General features: G+C 39.2%; 1 protein-coding gene across 1 annotated transcript in view; it reads right to left on the bottom strand.

Moving 5' to 3' along the window:
- Nucleotides 1-13203, bottom strand: part of plekhm3 (pleckstrin homology domain containing, family M, member 3) — a 35063-nt gene that overhangs the window by 9589 nt on the left and 12271 nt on the right. The window contains exon 4 of the mRNA XM_039818162.1: nt 199-344. Coding sequence (XP_039674096.1) covers nt 199-344 — 146 coding nt within the window. The remainder of the gene's footprint in view (nt 1-198; nt 345-13203) is intronic.

Below are 13203 nucleotides of genomic sequence, written 5' to 3'. Positions count from 1 at the left end.
TACTTGAAAACAATACAAGGCTTTTATAAAACCCAAAGATACCCTGCTGATGTTCCACTCGGTCAGAATAAGAAATTTTCAAAGCTAGTAAAGTAAGTATGTTTAGACGGCGAGTGTTTTCATGTAGTGTGTGTGTGTGTGTGTGTGTGTGTGTGTGTGTGTGTGTGTGTGTGTGTGTGTTTGTGTGTGTTTTGCCACCTTGTGCTTGCTGGTGTCCCAGTTGTGCAGCAGGCGTGCTGGGATGAGGAAAGAATTGTCCTGATGGCAGCTCTGGCAGTAGTACCAGCCGCTGTAGTAGCAGACCTTTGCCTTTCCTTTGGAGAGACCAACTGGACGCTGACAACCTGAAGAGGAAGCCATTGGGTAAGTATTAGTATTTATGTGTGTGCATGCAGTATATCTTATTAATAAATACATATATCATACCCAAGGGTCTCTGAACGTCTTTAATTATGAAGAAACCAGTTAAACCACTTTTAAGTAAGTGTCAAAAGTGGGATTCAAACCAACACTCTTAATGTGAAACAAGTACGTATATATATCTCAGACTTATTGCACACTAAATGATGGCATCAATGAAGAACTGCTCTATGTGTCCATGTATGTGTCTTAAGGTGTTGCACAAGTCATCTTTTGGTGTTAACAGACTGCTGGAGTCATGATCAGGAGAACACAAAGGCTGTAGAACATTTAACTTTCCGTTAATATGTGTCAGATTATTGCCCCTCACTAAATACCACACTAATCCAGCCGAGTAAACCTGTAGATAATAAACAAGATAGTACAAGTTTAAAAAGGAACCCTGACCCTAAAAAGATAATATGTTCTATCATGACCCACAAAAACTAGGGACATTTTATGATTTGATTAGCACTGATTAGAGAATTGTAGAGAAATCCTTAAATTGAGTTTTTTCTTCTGATCTCGGGTTTAATTTCCAACCTGTTTTACAGTTGGGATAGAAAAAATGCACATGACACAAAACAATAAATGGATGCTGGACAGAACATGAGCAAAAATCAAAACAGTAAACTCCACATTCACTACAGGTGACTTCCTGACACTGAAATGTCAAAATGTGGTTCTTCAGCAGTCTTTGTGGTGATAATTAACAGCTTTTTAGGGGTTGTGTGCTTTCACTGTCTTTTGATTTAGTGTGTTCTTACTGCTCATCTTTAAAAATCTCCATTTTTAAACATCTATTGCTTCTTGCCCCTCTTTATGACTGCTGGCTTTACTCCCCATCTTCAAGTGTGGCCTTTAGGAAAAGCTATAAACACTATTTAAGTCTGCTGTATTTTTGAGTTATAAATCTATCTTTATATCTCAAGTCACAAAACTAAATGTGGTGTTCTTGAGAAGTGCGTAAATAAAGTTATGTTTAACTACCAATGATCAGCAATCTCATCATGATGTGTTATTTGCTGGAGATGCAGGAAATTTAAATAACATAACTTTTGTTTTTTTGGGGGGAAAACCACATCATTTTAATGTTTCCATCCACGCCCTCAAACTCTTAAACCACATGTACGTCCTTCATTTTCCTTTAATGTCCAAAACTATGAGCAATATTTTACCGATTTATTTTCATATTCTTGTTTAGTAAATCTTTTACTATTAATATCCATGTTTGCCTAAATCTACCTGCCAAATTCCCTTGAAGTAATCCCTTAGATAGCAGAGTCTTGGTTGTTCCAGTAGTCACAACAAAGCAGACTTCAATAGAAAAGTGTTTTGCAGACCTAAAAGACCAACAGATCCTCAGCTCTATTCAGCCTGATATCTGCCCCACTGTCTGCATTGTCTTCTCAACTCTTTAAAGTTCATTCTTCACCCAAACACCCGGACCTGGTCTATGATCACACAAACAGCTGAGCGCCACAGCACTGCGACAGGTGTCCCTTATCCAACACAATCTCCTTGGACATGGGGCCTGGAGGAAAACAACAAGTGAAGAGAGGTAGAGAAGAAAAGAAACGGAAGATTGTTATCAAGGTTTTGGAAAACAGAGGCATGGAAAGCTAAAGAAAAGAAGAACGACAGAGGAAGAGAGACGTGTGTCAGCCTGTTTGTGCTTCAACACAAGAAACACAGACTAACAAAGGGGAAACAGACAAAAAAGACAGAATGAGTAAAAGGCTATCGGGACATGAGAGGAACGAAGGAACTGCGTGAAAGAGAAGAGTTAGATCAAATAAGGACGGATGAAGGCGGACAATAAAGAGAAGTTAGGTCAACTACTTTTCTATCATAGATGAGAATCTGATCGTCTGAAAAAATGACAATGGTCTAATCAGCACTGAGAGCTGGATTCCTGCTTTAAAGAAAAAAAAATAGTCATGTTGGAGCATCAGTCAGCCACACCGACTGAGTTTTAACTGGGGCATTCCATCAGAAAATCACTTTCTGACCTCACCCCTATTCGATTTGAACGATTTTTCCCTCCCTACATGTTAACCTATATGAGAGTGTTAGAACATGGTTTGATTAACCAGATGAGGAAAGACATAGGTCCTCAAAGTTGACCCATATTGGACAACTACTCCTCTTAAAAACACATTAGTATGATTCCCTGATCATCGGAAAGCTAACAAACAATGTCATCCACAATGTCAACACTTTCAGTCCATCCTGTGCTTAAAATGGGACATTTCATGACAAAACTCACTTTTTCAGTGTTTGTGCACATACATATGGGTATCTGGAGTGCCTACCAACACACAAACTGTGAAATAAGACAACCCAGTCAAGTTTTCTGTGGGCTGATCAGAAAACATGGGATTCAACAAGCCAGTCAGATCCGGCTCCCCTTCCTATGTCACATACAGGCTCATTAGAATATACCTGAGTATACGGCTTGAGAACTACCTTTGCAATGGTGCACCACATTTTTCTGGCAAGCCAATCAATCAGGTCCTTTAATCAGAGCAGACTGGACTTTTTCAGGAGGGGGGCTTAAAGACAGGCGCTAAAACAGAGCGTTTCAGATGGAGGGTATATTCAGACACAATAACGACCTTTTTCACAGCAGATATTTTGACTTGTGGTGACTGATGTTGCTCTCTCTGATCATTCCTGTGTTTTCTTTAACGGCACTATCTCTGTGCACAAAAGTGTCCAAACAAAAGTAATCAGAAAACGTTATATCACTGAAAACACCAGTGAAACTGAAGCTTTTCTCCTCCACACCCGCCCTCTCTGGGGTCTCAGTCACTGAGCTTGTAGATAATTTCAATTGTAAAATTACAAATGTTATTGATGCCATTGCTCCCACTAAGGTCAAAGCTGTCTCTGGTAAGAAAAGATCTCCATGGAGAAATGTCATACTGGTGAGAACAGAAAAAAAGAGAATGTCGAAAAGCTGAACGTAGGTGGCGAAAAACTAATCTCCAGGTCCATTATAACACCTATAGAGAGACTTCACATTTATAATGACAGAAAGAAGACATTATACAACATCTGAAAACCTCCTCCTGTTGCCTTGATATTCTACCAAAAGGTGTTTTCAAATGTTTCGAATTGTTTGGCTTCAGATCTTCTACAGATTGTCAACACATCTCTGCTCTCGGGTATCTTCCCACAGGCCCTGAAAACTGCAGTAATCAAGCCATTCTTAAAAAAGAACAATCTAGACACATCACTAATGAGCAACTATATGCCAATATCAAACTTCCCATTTTTAAATAAAATCATTGAAAAAGCGGTTTTTCAACAACTCAACCTTTTCTTGTCATTAAACAACAGTTTTGATGCCTTCCAGTCGGGTTTTCGACCACACCACAGCACTGAGACGGCTCTTGTTAAAGTTTTAAAGGACATCCACTTAAACACAGATAGTGGCAAAACTTCAAACTTAGTATTACTTGATCTCAGTGCTGCATTTGACACGGTCGACCATGACATATTACTAGACCGATTTGAAAACTGGGTTGGCCTTTCTGGCTCATTACTAAACTGGTTTGAAGCCTACCTAAAGAATAGGGACTACTTTGTGTCTATAGGTAATTATGCATCTGAGCATACAAATATGACATGCGGAGTTCCCCAAGGCTCTGTTCTGGGGCCTCTTCTGTTTAACATCTACATGCTTCCACTGGCTCAGATTATGGAAAACAACTAAATAATTTACCATAGTTATGCGGACGACATACAAATTTACATAACCTTATTGCCTGGGGACTATAGTCCAATACAAAAACTGAGTAAGTGCATTGAACAAATTAATGACGTTGTGCCAGAACTTTCTTAAATTAAATGAAGAAAAAAACTGAGGTGGTTGGTTTTGGAGCAAAAGAGGAATGATTTAAAGTCAGCGCTCGGCTTCAAACGACAATGTTAAAAACAACAGACAAAGCCAGAAATCTTGGTGTAGTCATGGACTCAGACCTGAATTTCAGCAGCCACATTAAAACAATTAAAAAGTCAGCCTATTATCACCTTAAGGATATATTAAGGGTTAAAGGACTTATGTCTCAGCAGGATTTGGAAAAACTTGTCCATGCTTTTATCTTCAGTAGACTTGACTACTGTAACAGCGTCTTCACAGGTCTCCCTAAAAAAATCAAATCAGACAGCTGCAGCTGATTCAGAATGCTGCTGCTCGACCAAGAAAAGTGGATCACATCACTCCAGTTCTGAAGTCTTTACACTGGCTTCCACAAAGAATTAATTTCAAAATACTTTAGCTGGTTTATAAATCACTAAACGGTTTAGGGCCAAAATAAATTTCTGATCTGCTAGTAAACTATGAACCACCCAGACCTCTCAGGTCGTATGGGTCAGGTCTGCTTTCTGTCCCCAGAGTCAGAACTAAACAGGGAGAAGCAGCGTTCAGTTTTTATGCTCCAAATATCTGGAACAAACTCCCAGAAAAGTGCAGGTCCTCTGCAAGTCTCAGTTCTTTTAAATCAAGGCTGAACTTTTTTATGTTGCCTTTCTTTAAATAATTGTTAATTTCTTATACTGAAGTTGCATTGTTGAAACTGTATGACAATCTATATAAGCATATAAAGAGAATTCAAAAGTAAGACCGGTGGGACCGGCCCGTTCTGGAAACGGCAAGAATTGCGGGTGGATTGCGTGTATAGAGCAACGGCTTATACATTGTCCCATGCTAGCAGCCTAAAATCTCGTATTTTATCTGCTTTTATATGTTTAACTGTTTTTAATTGCTCTTTAATGTTTAATTTCTTATACTGCACTGTAACTTTTATTCTCGTATTTTATAATTTTTTTTATTGTTTTTATGTAAAGCACTTTGAATTGCCCTGTTGCTAAAATGGGCTATACGGATAAACAGTCCCTCCAGGATTTCACGATGTCGCGATCGCGCCAATTCAACACAAATTTGGTGCGACTCGCAACTTTTCCACAAATGTGACCAATAACCTGAAGTTTCCCGTGACTTCAACCAATCACAGCAGTCCCACGTGCACTCTGAGAGCCAATGACCACGGGATGATTATTTCCTCGTTTGTGATATGAGTACGAGACGTGTGTGTAACTCTAACATCTCACATTTACCAACAAGATGTACAGCGAAAGACCATGCAAAACATTTCAGACCGTCCTGCCAACCTGTATCCATTTTAACATCAATGTAGACCGTAACGATTTAGAAGTCGTTGTTGCTGGCATGTCAATCCTGGCTGTCGGCTCTCTGCAGCCTGCGGGGCTGCTGCTCCGTTGCCCCGCGACTGACGTTTGCACACACACAAACACAAACACACACACACACAACACACACACACACACACACAAACAACACGGTGGATGCAGGAAAAAACAGAGATGAGACAACACAATGACCTAAATTGAGGACAGCTACGCTCGTTATTGTAAGTGCAATGATAAGTTAAAGTCAGTACTTTATCAAACCGTAATAAATTATTACTTTTTGTCTTTTCATATTATACCAACATTTGCAGCATCCTGAGCCTTTTTGGTAAGGTTACTAGGAAAACTCAGCCCAGAGTAGTTTTATTGTCCCCAAAACAAGTTTCCTTTTTATTTTTAAAGAACTATACAAAAACAAAACGCAACTTTTTTGCAACTTTCACGGTCTCCCTTCATTGCAACAAACATACAAAAGACATCGCAACTTTAATTGCAATTTTTTACAAAAGCTCCTGCGAAATCAGGCATTTTGGGCTGCAACAATCTCAAAAAAAGAAAAATCCTGGAGGGACTGAATAAAGCTGCCTTGCCTTGTCCTAGTAGGAAAAGCACAGCTGAAATTGATAACCTTAACGATGGCTCAATTCCATCAAGTGTCCCAGTAAGCTATTTCAGTGAGTCAGCATGCACAATACCAGGGCCTCTCCTAAGTGGTATGCAGCCATCATTAATGGTTTTGAATACACCTGTCCATTTCCTATGACATGTCATCATGTCTGCTGTGGAAAAGGTCTATAGGAAAAATCATCTTTTTTAACACTGAAGCACGTAAACATGTTCTAGTAGAAACCCAAAGTACAAGTATGAACCTAAACATTTGAATAGGTCTTCTTTAAATCTTAATTTACAAAAAAGTTTAAACTCCAATTTCTGTGTCTTTAAGAGGTGTGGTTGTCCAATATGGGTTACCTTTGAGGGCCTGTTTCCCAAATTGTGGCTCATTTTGTTGAATCAATCCACGTTCTGACACACTCTACCATGTAGGGAAAAAACATCATACAGATCGAAAGGAATGCCCCAACTATCAATTAACCTGTTGATTTATTTATACTGTAGATTATTGATTTATCCTTTGTTGAAAGTGAATTAAAATGAAGTAAATTGTTTGATTTGTACGTGCAGTAGTCCAAAACCACAATGGTAATTCCGGTTAATTACAATTTGGGTTTTTATTTTTGTAGTTTTGGCCATCCATATTTATTGAATATAACAGTATACTGCTTAACCAATGCAGACTGACCAATAAATCAGCTAGGTTGGTAAATTGGCTAATCTTATTAGAAATATATCGGTATTGATTTTAATGGCGGTCGATAAGTATAAAGACATGGTTCAGGTAATATTTGTAAAATGTGTAAAATACACAGCATCTATTTTACATAGTTTATCCTACGGCGAGAACTGGCAAGTTTATTTTCAAATAAAAAATGTCCAGCTCGTATGGACACTGGATCACAAGCCTATAAACCTTATTACACTTGGTATAATAAGAGTCATATTTATCTGGAGACTTGTCTATAAACATGATGTGTCCCAGGCCAAGGGAAGATCTGGAGACTTGTCTATAAACATGATGTGTCCCAGGCCAAGGGAAGCTATGCAAGGTACGCTACAGTGTGCAAACTCAGCAGCCCCTTTCAGTCACATGCTCGTCTTGCACATCATATTGGTCTCTCTATGGGCTCTACTTACTTTCCCTTTGCCAAGGACAGGGTTGTCTGGAACTTTTTGAAGGCCAGCTTGAGTTAGGTTTCCTTTTAACTTGAATATTTTTCTTTCTTGAAGAATGTGGCTAAACTGTACAAACTGCTTTTATATCCGTCAGACATTTGATCACAGTGTGAGTCGGACCACCTCCAGATGTGGTCTGGGCTGGCTGTTCCGATTGCATTCTGATTGCGATACTTTCTGCCATTTTCACTGTATCCCTAAAACACTTTACTAAAACCAAACGTGGCAGCAATCTATAAATCATCCATTTTCATCCCTTTCAAAAACGTTTAAACAATGAATATTTGTTTTTTTTCCTTTGGATAAAATTATAGCTTGTGGATAACATGAAAAAAAGTCAACAAAGTCTTATCTCATTGAAGGACCCGTGATCGAATACATGTGTGTAACTCTGTAGGCTAATTACAGCAGTGAGTTCATGCTGTTGTTGGGGTGGATACTCTTTCAAAAACAACCACAGTCCACTGGTTGGGAGCCAGCAGGCAGAGGGGATGGTCAACAGTCAGAGAAACACTGTGTCACTTCGAGGAAATAGCTGACCACCAGACAGGCTTTCTGGCCAACTGTGGCCTTGATTTTGGTCTGCTGCTGTTGGGACCAGAGGAACAAAGACACATACATCTGTAGCCTGAAAACATTTGCAAACTAAATAACAACCTTTAACCTTAACCTCAAATTCTATATCATGAGACAAGAAGAGAACACACCCACACGTACCCACACACAGAGATCCTGTAAATGTACTTCTATCAAAGCTGAGGGAGTCTATAATGAGCTCTGTTCAGGAGGGAAAAAAGGGCAGTAAAGCCTCAACAGATTATGCATGTGGGACTACGGAAGAAGATAAAATAACACCAAGAATATACATTTGATGACCAATCAAATGACCAAAACCTTAACAAGCAGTAAAACAATCTCAAAAGGTGCATTATTTTACTAATGCGCTGTTAAAATAATGAAATGCTGCATTATTGACTTTAGACCAAGTTTTTGTTGGTCAATGGAGCAATCATAAGCCAAGAATACACCTGAACACACCTCCCTGTAAGATCAGCACGCCCATGATGCGCACAGATGGGCGCAGGTGCATTTGCTATTTAAACGACGTGGGCGCTGGACGGGAAAATGACAACTTTGTCGGTCTAAGACACTTGCATCAGGCTTTGCGCTGCACTGCGCCGGGTGCAAGATAGGGCCCTATATGTGCCCTCTATTAAGCAAGTGTGTTAATACATCAAGTATATACTGTAAGTGCATATACAAAGTATATAAGTTTATACGTATAAGAAGTACAAGGAAATAAAGTATATAAACACCAAGTGTCCTCTTTATTAGGTATACCTGTATAGTCTAAAGCAGTCCAATGCAACTGCTCTGCCCACGTATGTAAATGGAAAAGACAAAAAATTAAAAACAACTCTCAATATAATGTAGTCCACTCCGACACCCCCTTTAACTATGACCTCAGAAATAAACATTGAACTGCAACCACTACTTTTTATTTTTCAATTTTCAACTGATACACAACTACTCCAGCCCTCATGAATAATTTTAGTGTACTATTATTACTTTCTGCTGTTAACTACTTCCTCTATTATCAGCACATAGAAACAACTGCTTTCTCTACTCGTCTGATCTATTATGGGTCTTTCTGGGAGGAGAGAAAGCGGGACAGAGGGAAAAGATGAATGGGAATTCAAAGGTAGCTCAAAGGTCTACCGATTGTACCGCGGCTCTCTGTAGTGAGAGAGGGTCACTTTGTCCTGCCCGGGGGTGAGTGTAGGGTGGAGAGAGAGAGAGAGAGAGAGAGAGAGAGACACAGAAAGAGAGAGAGATGGCATCAGGGCAAAAAAGGGGCTTGCGCTTTCATCTGCCCGCCGCTGGTTTTAAACCACCACACCTCTGAGTGTGTGTATGTGTGTGTGTGTGTGTGTGTGTGTGTGTGTGTGTGTGTGTGTGTGTGTGTGTGTGTGTGTGTGTGTGTGTGTGTGTGTGTGTGTGTGTGTGTGTGAATTAAAACTGAAAAGACGAGAGAATCTTAAGCTTTGATGTGTCTCATTTACACCGACCAAACACCAAAAAAAATGTGCACAAATGGAGAGTACTATGACTAAGACAGCGAGGGGAGGAGAGAGAGAGAGAGAGAGAGAGAGAGAGAGAGAGAGAGAGAGACTGTCTATCTTTTGATGTGAGACCACCTCCTACTTCCTCAATTCCCTCATATCTACTGATTTCCACTTCACCCAAAGCCTGGGGGCCTGAGAATGTGCTCCAATGCAACGATAGGGGTCACCAAACCTGAGGACACACTTTGCACTGTGTGTGTGTGTGTGTGTGTGTGTGTGTGTGTGTGTGTGTGTGTGTGTGTGTGTGTGTGTGTGTGTGTGTGTGTGTGTGTGTGTGTGTGTGTGTGTGTGAGATGAGGGGTGATGGGGATACATGCTCTTCAAACGAACACTAACCGTTTCCTTCAAAAGGAAAAAAGAAAAAGCAGCAAATCTCATCTGTAATTAGTTGAATACATTTTACATTTTGATGTTAAATAACCAATCTCTTGATATGTATGGATGGGACGTAGTATGCATATGCAGAGGGCAGACTTGAAACAAGTTCAAAGAGAAACCTGTGGAAAAGAAAGTAGGAAGTAGGATACTGAACATCAAAAGATCTCGTTTAGATTAGTGGCTTCATATATGAATAATCCGATATGCATTCAGGTAAACAACAGAAGATTCATGTTTTTGATGAATTAGTCTTATGGGGTTTTGAGGGCCGATGGAAGTATTAACTGGCTATCTACGGCCTTAACACCCATGCCACACTTTGCATAGTGGTTCTATTCTGCAAATATTGATCAATAATAGACAATAACAATCAAAGCATCAAGTCTAGATCCATTCACTTACTGACCTGAATATTGTGCCAAGTTTAAAAATAAGGCTGACATTATTGTACTTTTCAAAGTCTCAACAAATCCCATGAAAAGCCCAAAACAAACAAATCAACTACTTGGTTTATCAACTTAATGGTTTCAGCACTCAAGTCTGCGATACACGTAAAATTAAATTTTAGGTTGGATTCAGTTGAACAAAGTATGGCAAAAAAAGAAACCGTAGTCTGTCTCTAAAATACTTCCCAACCCTGTCTGTGGCACTCAGCCCCAAGCCCATTGGTTCCTACTGAAGATTCAAATCTTCAAAAACAGCTTATCAATATATAGCTATATGTTTAAAAATGACAGTAATAATCATTGTACAATAAATAGTGTAACAAACTGAATCATAACAGGCGGGTGACAGTGACAAACCAGTAGGGCTGCAGCCAACGATTATTTTTGTCATCAATAAATATGTTGATTATTTTCTAATAAATATTCCATCAATAAATAAAATATGTAAGAAAATAGACAAAATTGCCGTGATAAGAGTTCCAGAGCTCAAGTTGATGTCAAATAAACCAAAAAGATATTTAATTTACAATAGTATCGAGCAGCTGGAATCAGCAAATGTTTGGCACTTTCGATTGATACATAAACAATTAACTAATAATTTTAGCAATGACTAGCAGGTATATTAAGTTTTACTGCAAATGTATCACTGACCCAAAATATCAGCAAAACTTTTCTTTCAATCCACTCACTCCTGGATAGAAAAACAGTAAAGAGGGAGATAGGTTGTCTACAGTTACATTTTAGATTCTTATTTTAATGCTGGTGAAAATGAAATTTAAAGACCAATTTTCCAACTGAAAAAAACCCCACAAAAATGAAATTATAGATTTATAGACACAAGAAGTCCAACAATAACTAGTAGACTTAGTGCAATTTTAGGCCTTGAATTGAAAGGGTGTAAAAGACTTTTGACACTGCAGGAGACTAAGAAGGGATACAGTCAAATAAATGAGAGCAGGGACAGAGGAAGAAAGGGAGACAAAAAGAGGGAAAAGCTGTGGGTCTGAATGAACTGTTGAAAGGAAAAAGAAAGAAAGGGAGGAAAAGGAGAGAAATAAACGGATTGAGTGAGCAAAGGTGTGCTCTGTATAGAAAATGGACATATCCAGCTGTCCCTCCCACCCAGCTTTACCCAGAAACCCTTCAATCAAACAACTACGATCAAGCCTGACCACTGTAGCATCCCCAGGCCGCTTTCATTCGTTCTCATTCATTCATTCATCCATTTTTCCTCTCCTCCCGTGCTTTAAGCCTACCAATTATCATCAGTTGCCCCCAGACGGCCTCTGTCCTTGTTCCTGTTTCAGCTGGCCTTTCAAACAGCCCCTGCATTAATAAGCCAGTTGTTACAAATAAAAAAGGGAGGTGAGCGGTGATTATTCAAAGCCCTCCTAGAGAGAGAAGAGAGAGAGAAAAAAAAAAAAAAAAAAAAAAAAAAAAAAAAAAAAAAAAAAAAAAAAAAAAAAGAGAGCCCACATTTCACACCCAGGGAGAGCAAAAGCACTGCCTGCCATTTATGGGGCTGTCCAAGGGCCTGGTATGGAAACTAACAGGGGTGATAACAAAAGGAGGGAAAGAGGCTGTAATGGTTCAGGACATGAAAAAGGGTCTAAATACTAAGAAACACCCAAAATCGAATAGGTAGATGCATTTAAAGAGGCAGCATCTTTCATATACAGTATCTGTTCAACAGGATGAAAATAATACAAACACTTCAACCCACCCTTTTTGGCTTCATATTAAATAAGATAGTCCAGCTTTTTTATCCTAGTCATTGTATTACCTACAGTAATTGGCAGTCGGCACGCCCCCAGTTTGGAGAAGCAGGCAGGAGTACCGACACGGAGGCAAAGGAAAATACTGCTGTGGGTGGGGGGCAACAGCAAAACGTATTTTAGCCACCAAAAAAAAAAAAAAGTGTACACTATATATATATATATATAAATATATAAATATATAAAAGTGTATACTATATTTAGAATAAATACACCGCTTTACCTTGTCGTCAGACAGTCCTTTGTTTATTGTGTGACTTCTGTGTTTCAAAAGGGTTAGGAACTAAGAAAACTTACAAACTAACCAATAGAGGCAGCGTTAGACCAGCAACTCGCATGTTCTGCAAGGTAAAATTAGGGGTTTTATAAATGGAGTGCCTTTGACAAGAGCATAGATAACGGCTCCAGTTTCCCCCCCCCCCACAGGGATGTTTGACAGCAAGATTGAATTGTTAAAATATTCTAAATATAGCATACACTTAAATCGATGTTGATCTTTTAAGGTGGGCCTTTTTTAGGTTGCTATAACACATTTTTTACACTGACTATGGATAAGTACCTCATACAACCCCACTTTAAAGGGGTGATAGAATGCAAAACCGATTTTACCTTGTCATATTTGAATAACGACAGTTTGGTGGGTAAACTGGACATACATAGAACCTCTAAATCTCATTGACACCTCTTTCCTCTGCAAATCTCACTATTTGAAACTGCCTCTGAAAACGGGCAAATCTCAACGAACCACCGAGTTGACGTCTACTCGGTGGCTCCTCCTTATTTGGCTCTAGTCTCTATCTTTGTCACGCCCCTACATTTACGTAGGCTACACCACTGATCTGAGATCAGGTAGTCTTCTGAATAGTTCACGCAGATCTCAGAAATTGTATACATTGTTTATCTGCTATTTTATCACTAAATTCACGCCTGACAAGCTTTCGTGCCTGGCACGTCTATTAAAGTATGTATGCACCGGTGTCAGACATTCCCAAGGAGATAATTAGTCATTTTTGGCAAACAGTTGAAATATCTGAGAGAGCAAGACAAAGGGGACTGCAGTATGCATTTGAG

The sequence above is a fragment of the Perca fluviatilis genome, chromosome 12 (genome assembly GCF_010015445.1).
Source record: "Perca fluviatilis chromosome 12, GENO_Pfluv_1.0, whole genome shotgun sequence".
In the NCBI taxonomy this organism is placed as follows: domain Eukaryota; kingdom Metazoa; phylum Chordata; class Actinopteri; order Perciformes; family Percidae; genus Perca; species Perca fluviatilis.
Note: the sequence above shows the minus strand (reverse complement) of the source record. Positions and strands in the feature narration are given on the sequence as shown.